The 8,032-nt window shown below is 41.0% G+C and overlaps 1 protein-coding gene across 1 annotated transcript in view; it reads right to left on the bottom strand.

Moving 5' to 3' along the window:
- Positions 1-2,889: 2,889 nt before the first annotated feature.
- Positions 2,890-8,032, bottom strand: part of MAP3K4 (mitogen-activated protein kinase kinase kinase 4) — a gene marked incomplete in the record, with an annotated part of 2,414,579 nt that continues 2,409,436 nt past the window's right edge. The window contains 1 exon segment of the mRNA XM_044068025.1: positions 2,890-3,985. Within this exon segment, the coding sequence (XP_043923960.1) occupies positions 3,965-3,985 (21 nt within the window).

The following is an 8,032-nucleotide window of genomic DNA, read 5'->3' as shown; positions in this document are numbered from 1 at the left end:
ATTCCTTGTCGGTCTCCGTCCGTGGGATCGGGCGTGTCGGTCGGGTGTTGCGCGCTGTTCTGGGCGCCGTTATTTCCCTTGTCGTCGTCGCTCCTTGCTGTCATTAGAAGGAGACATATATATATATATATATATATATATATATATTCCCCAGAAAATAGAGCAGATACAATCAAAACAACACTTTACCCAATTAACCAGTTAAAAAGCTCAAAACTGAGCACTGTTCCAGCAGTCTTCAATCAGACAAGTTCTAATTGCAGACTCCTGCCACTAGAGTACAGAGAAACCTTCTCCAAAAAAAGACGGCCTGGATCAGTGCACAAGTTATACAAAAGAAAGCTAGATCCAGCAGGCCTGAATCTAGTCTATGCTACAGCAAACAAGGCGTACTGATTCCATAAAGAAACAGTTCAAGTAAGCATGCGCAATAAGCCTTTAACCAGAAATTCCCAGCTCAGAAGGGCAGAATATAACCTCTCCTCCCACAAGAGTGCAGACCACAACATTCTTAAGGTAAAATAACTGGCCTGAAGTGCTTAACAGAGAACAAATACACTTTTAGAGCAACAGACACTGAGCCTTCAATCAGCAGTTCCCAACTTAGGATGTACGCTACCTGTCCTGCCACAACAGTGCAGACCACAAACCTTCTTAATGTAAAACAGCTGTTTGAAGCCCAAGTGCTTAAACCAAAGGCCTTAGAGTAACAGTTACAATTTAATCAGGCTACTAACAAGCAGTAATAAGGGCAGCAGAATAAATTCAATTGAGTAGTTTTAAGAAGAGGCAAAAGCAAAATAAGGTAATAAAGTAGGAAGAAACACAAATACAGTAAAGTGAATTTTTTTTTGTAGAGGGAGGAAACATAACAGATTAAGATACTAATAGGGGAATGTCCTTCCCAAGTGCTTTCTCTGTACACAGCAGAGGAGATGGGACTGGTAGGAGTATCTGAAATCAAAATATGATCTCACTGTACTCAGTTGAGTGAGCAAATGAGATGGGTCCAGGAGTAGTGTGCAAAAACAGATTTACAGCAGGGGCGGGCAATTCTAAAGCCACCAAGATTAACACCACAACAGGAAACAGGGAGGGTGGGGTGAGGAAATAACTGCAAATAGACAGAGACACACAATATTTACTGAATCAAATCTTAAGTGCAGAGAAAAGTATACTTAAATCAGCTTGTGTCCAGCTGATATATGCAGACAAGTCTCATTTTTCTTTTTTGAGTCGACATAATATGTGTTTTAACAGTGACAGATGGAAATCGTTACAAATGATGTACAGTAACAGCTGCAGATAAAGCCTCGGTCAAAAGGGATCTCATCAAGTATATGCGACTAAGACTAAAGTCATCCACAACTTCAAATAACAAGAGTAAATATAATATAATAAAATAAATTCTTCAGCCATTCTATTTCTTCTTTTTAAATTTATTCTTCCTCTGATCTCAGTGGTGACCATCAAAAACTGCTTTCCTGACTACTCTATGGATCTGTTCATTCTTCTTGGGTGACAGCCCTTTGTCCCATTCATTCTGGAGGGTGAGAGTTGAGAAAGCTGGGAAAAGAAGCAGCCATCCTCATGCTGGAAAACATTTTTGTTTGTACTTTTTAACATCCAGCCTGCCTGCATATGCTTATTCATGCCCAAAGGGCTGGTGAGAAATAGGCCTTTGCAGTTTATGTCCATGCCTCTGTATGTGACATACTCAACCAGCTGTGAACTCCTCACCTCCACAGGCTACACTCTTCATGGGAGCCCCAGTCTTCATTGGGACTGGAACCATGTATAGATATGATCCTTCTGCACCTCTTCCAGGAACAAGTAAGTAAGCAAGCAAGCTGTACCTCCTCATCCCCCCACCATGTCAGTTCCATCATGCACCTGAGCTATTTAAATTAGGGTTGCATAAGATGTAATCAGGGCTTTATCTCCACATGCCAACCAAGCTGGTACTCATTCTTTTTCAGGGGAAGAGAAGGATGGGAAGAAGAGTCACAAAGATTAATAAATATTTTATTGTCCAGTTCCTGAACCAGATGTTCACAGGAAGAGTGTTTCTGAGGGCTCTTAAGGATCGACCCCCACCTTTTACAAGAAAGCCCTATATCTAGACTACAACTTATGCAGAGATAAGTGGTGGTTCTCAAAACTATACTGCTCATGCTCTAAACACAGAGACCTCAACCATTCTACGAGAACCAGTAAACATCTTAATTTTCCTCTGAATTCTTACTATTCCAAAAAGTCCTAAAATGACACTATCTAAAGTATGAAGTGGTCATATTAACTACAGTCATCTGCGGAGTGGATACCACATTATCAGGGGCAAATAGACTGAAGCAAAACAAAAACTGACAGCCTTCTGGCAAGACATGTACAAACAAGTTCTGAAACATTCAACATACATAACTGCTGCAATGCTTTAGTAAGTCATGTTCTTGCTTTTATTACTCAGACTACAACAAGAAAGAAGTAAAGAGTTGGGAGACTAATACTCTCTTTCTGCAAGCCTACATTACTACCAAACAGGGGATGCACTGATGCTGGGGGCATAAACACTCCTGCAGAATGTTTCTGGAAGAGGCCATATAGCTGCGTGGCAAGAATTTATGAATACTCCCAAAAAATCACGGCATTCGCTAATAATGCATTCCAGTGCAAAGATGATAAGGTGATCTGCTAGAGGTGACTAAAATGAAGTACTAAGGAAAGGAACCACTTTTCCTTTCATGGATGTGTCTTGGTCAGTGTCAAAGATAAACAGGCAATAGTCCCCTCAACGAATACTGTGACTTTCCAAAGCAGTGCAGCTCCTGCAAGGGTAACAACAACTGGTACTTCTTGCTTGCTAAGACTCCCTCAAAATAAATGCATCACTCCAGAAAAAGTGTTTATTTCAAAACAAGACAGACTGCCAAAATGTGATTAATAAACCTAGTATCGGTAACAAGAAATATAATTTTTTTCTAGGCTCTTGGCAGCTCCTCAATATGATTCAAACACACAGTATCAACATATAGTCAGTCACGACTCTTGACCAAGCAACAAGCAAAAGTAAGTTTCTTTAATAGTTTACTTTAATAACAATATAAAAATATAACATGTAACAATAAGATATGGCTAACAGAGAATTTAAGAGCACACAGTGAGAACATGGGAAATGCAAAGACCTAGGATTTCCAAAAGGAAACAACCATCAGGTCCTATAATGGAACATGAGGTATAACCTGCAGCTTACTAACACAATCCTAAATATCCACCTAGAACTCTTCCAGTGGAGGAAAAGGATTCCTGACATACTTCTTTCACACACATGCCACACAGGCATGTTCTCTTCACTGCAATCTGAACTGTAAACAGCTAAAACTGTGATATTTACTAAGAAAAGCCTTTGGGGTTTGCTGAAAATGCCACTGTGGTACCAGATTTTAATGGTAGCCACAACAAGATAATTCAGGACTAACTAAAATATACAATTTATTGGAAAAATTAATTTCTTCAATCAGCTTTTGCATAAACTTGAAGAAGCTGGCAAAAAAGTTCACAGTCAGTGCACTCAACAAACGAGATTAAAAACATTTTACACAAGGTCCAGGATGTGCAACAATACTACAAATGTTGGGAACCTAAAATACAATTTGATACATATTCATATTACAGTTTTTTTATTTGAAGGAGCCCATCGATAAAAGCACTGGTCCATATACAGTAGTAATGGCACTTCCACTGAAACATGCAGCTTCTCTTGAAAACTTGCAGAAAATTATGTCCAATAAGCAACATGTGCCAGGTCACTATACAGGAGGAGGAGGAGCAGCAGCAGTAAGACACCTGTCACTGGTGCAGTCTTCAGCCATGTTAGGTTTAAAGCACAATATCTTTCCAGAGCATAGTCTTTGTAAATATTACATACACTGTTGATTATGGGTCCAAGTCCACAAGATGAATGGCTTCATTCTTCATCTGTGCAAACCTGAAAAAAAAAAAAAAAAAACATGACTACTTTTTAGCCAGGCCAGTCTAGTTAATTTCCACTTGCAATAATAAGTACCAAAAAATAAAAAAAAATATTATAAAAAATAGCACTGTCCTTGGACAAACTTGATGTCAATATTTCTGATTTCTTAGACTTTATATATTATTTCATACAATCTATAGTTAATCCCATATTGGTTGGTAAGATTAGAAAAACTCAAAGCTATATCTACCCATAAAATCCAGTTACTTTACTTTGTACTGTATAAAATATTCATCCGTTAAATCTAGGTCTCCCAAACCTCATATGCTTACTTTTTCATGTACTTAGCATATTTTTCTCCTGTGCCAAAATGGTTAATTTAATCAATTCTTTTGCACACATTCCTACCTGTAACACAAATAACCAGTTTACAAATTTTCAAGTCATACATACTACAGAATACCTCAGATGAAAAAGATAGATCTGAAAGATATAACCTAAACAAATACGAGACTGGGACAAAGCCCCATGTGGTACTTAAAATATCAGTTCTCACTTGGGAGGCCCTACTAAAGTGGGCATAACACTCCTCTACCTTTTTTTCGGCCAGATCATAACTCTCTTTAATACGTCAAACTCTTTCTATCATCAGATGCTTGACCCCTGCCCACACACACTTTGGCCAACATACTTCAACCTAATGCTACAGCTAAGGGGTGGCCCTTACCCCCATAATCTCCAATTTTTTTACTTCCATCTGAACAGGAGGAAATTAATTACCTGAAAAGGTAATAAATTTTAAATTTAATATCTTGTTGCTAAAACACAATAGCTAGAATTTCCCAAACATGAGAAAGGAAACCATCCATTCTTTGTAGAAGGCCCTTTTAATATCTTACTTTACGAGTTCCATGGTACTGGGTGGCTTGCTTTAGAATTCCAAGCAGTGTCCCAAAATGTGAGATGGCTTCAAGGTAGTGCACCCTGAAGGACAGTCCATCTGAAGGATTCCCTGTGAATTAAGTTGTGCTCCAAACATTTTTTTTTTTTTAACAAAAATTAAAGAGCTACCAGTGACCATGACAAAGACCCGTGTCACTCACATGCACTACAAGGCTCCTGAGAGCACCCCAGCGCTACCAGGCTATACCTCGTATCATGCTTTTCGGCCCCAAAACCTGGGCCGAATCACAAAGGGAGGGAGAGTGTCCATATTCATAAAGGACACCCACACCTCCAGGTTAGTAACAACACATGAAGCATCAGAGACCATACAGGTGCAACTAACCATAGGCAAAACTGCTATACAACTGGTAGCATGTTACAGACCACCCTCCCAATCTCAAGAACCCCAATCAGCCTTCCTGAAGACATTGGAGGATATGAATGTATCACAAAATACCATCATATTGGGAGACTTAAACTACCCAAACATAGATTGGGTACATTATTCTAGCCCTAATACCCTAGCCCAAAGGTTCCTGGAATTCATAAATTCAAATGCACTGGAACAACTAGTCACCTCTCCCACTAGGGGAGATAATATACTAGACCTGATCATCACAAACATGGGGACAAAATGCTCCACACCGGAAGTATACCCCTCACTAGTGAGATCTGACCACAAACTAATCACCCTGGATTTACATATCCCACCTCCACCCCCAGCACAAAAGACCACAGTGAAAAACTCCTCAAAAGCAGACTTCACTCTTCTTAAGACTGAGATGGCATCCTTTAAGCCCACTGTGCCAGTGGATACCACATCCCACAATGCCGAATCCTTCACAAATGCTTTCTATGGACATCTCCAAGAATGCATGGATCATGCAATCCCAAACAAATCCAAGTCCCTCTCCACCAAATGTAAGCGTCCTGTCTGGTGGACCTCAGCCATAAACAAATTGTATAACAAAAGAAGAAAGCTACTGCACGTCAGAGCGAAATCCCATGAAGGGAAGACATCTCTGATCAACATTAGCAGAAAACTACGTTCTCTCATAAAAACATCCAAGGCAAACTTTGAGAAAAATCACTAAGGACACTAAAGATAACCACAAAGCCTTCTTTAGCTATGTTAGAAACCTGGGCGGAAACCCTCAGATATGCTCAGAGTTGGTTCACAACAACAAAAAATACACTGAACCCACAGATATTGCTAACATTCTGGCTGACCGGTTCAGTGCAAATTTCTCCCCTCCTTCACCCCCAAAAGAAGAAATACTTATCCCAGTTGAATGTAATTTCCCTGTCATCTCAGATGTCCAAGTGAGAACTGCCCTAAACAAAGCAAAAAACACAGCATCAATGGGACCTGACAGTATCCCGGGGTGCGTGTTACGTGAACTCCAAGAGGAGCTAAACCCACACATAAAAATGCTATTTAACCTTAGCCTTACTTCGGGATATGTACCTGAACACTGGCGTACAACAACAGTGGTCCCACTCCACAAGGGGGGTGCCTCTACAGACCCTGGAAACTACCGCCCCATAAGCTTAACTAGCCTGGTCTGCAAAGCTATGGAAAGAATCATTATGGAACTCATAAACAGAGACATAGGGGACCTACAGACACTTGACCCTACCCAGGTCAGCTTTGTAAAGGGCAGATCCTGCCTTTTAAACCTGGCTGACTTTTTCGAAACAAGTCACTACAGCCATTGATGAGGGCAAAGCAGTCCATACAGCATACCTGGACTTGGCCAAGGCCTTCGACACAATACCCCACTCAGGCATCATAGATAAGCTAAACAGCTTAAAAGTAAACCCCTATGTCACTAGATGGGTTGCAAACTGGCTAAAGGACAGAACCCATAAAGTTAAAATCACTGCAGCAATGTCAGACTCAAAGCCAGTCACAAGTGGTGTCCCACAGGGATCTGTCCTGGGACCCCTCTTGTTCGGCATTTATTTCTCAGATGTTAAAGCAAACATGGGAGGGCTGTGGCTGACAAAGTTCGCAGATGACTGCAAACTAGGCGCCATAGTCGATACACCAGCAGACACACACATCCTACAAAAGGCCTCACTGAAACGGACAACTGGTGCCGTAGTCACGGCCTTAAACTAAATGCCAAAAATGTATAGTCATCCCTTTTGGAAAAACAAAGTACCCACAAATTATCACATAGACAGCAACCCACTGAGTACGGAAAAAGTAATCAGAGACCTAGGGACCCAAGTAGACAGCGACCTCTCATTTGACACCCACGTTGCCAAAGTGGTTAGAAAAACATTCTACCTTGCACACCTCATCATGAATGGATTCACATCCAGATCCAAGGATGTCATTGTACCCCTATATTCCTCCCTCATCAGACCCATGATTGAGTACAATGCCCCATTTGGTATGTACCTCACCCGGCATTTGCAACAGCTGGAGAGACCACAAAAGTACCTCACCAAAAGGATCAAGGGTCTCCAACATATGTCTTATTCTGCCAGACTAAAGAAACTTCAGCTCTATTCAGTAGCATACCGCCTGCTCAGAGGTGATCTCTGCCTGACTTACAAGGCCATGTCCAATCAGGATCTGATGGACATGCTCCACCTCAAAAAATCCAAATCCATCAGGACCACGAGAGCTAAAGACTTAAACCTCGGCACAAGTACGAATAGGACATGCTGGAGGGATAGATTCATAACCCAGAGGCTTCCCATGCTTTGGAACAGGATCCCAGTTCATATTAATCAAAGCCCCTCACTGACTGTCTTCAAGAGAAATCTTGATGAGTGGATGGGAGATCGTAAGTTTACCCCAGGGGTCACATCTGTGTCACTGCTAGACAGGGGCACAGTAAACTAATTCTATTATATAACGGGACCTTCACTGTGTCACCACTAGACAGAGGCACAGTATTCTAGATTTATTCTGTACATTTTTGTACCATTTCATAGGGTGGCAAAAGCCACATCACTATGGCTAGGCTTACAAATGCCCCAGGGAAGATAGCCTAGTACTATACTATGAAACTATGAAACTACAGACAGTTAACACCCACTGGAAAGCCCTGTCACCATACTGGATTATCACTCTTCTGCTGACAAGACAATTCAGTTGAC

The sequence above is a fragment of the Protopterus annectens genome, chromosome 1.part0 (assembly GCF_019279795.1).
Source record: "Protopterus annectens isolate FY-2018-M chromosome 1.part0, PAN1.0, whole genome shotgun sequence".
NCBI classification, from domain to species: Eukaryota; Metazoa; Chordata; order Ceratodontiformes; family Protopteridae; genus Protopterus; species Protopterus annectens.
The sequence above is the reverse complement of the archived record's forward strand: the minus strand, read 5'-3'. Positions and strand labels throughout refer to the sequence as shown.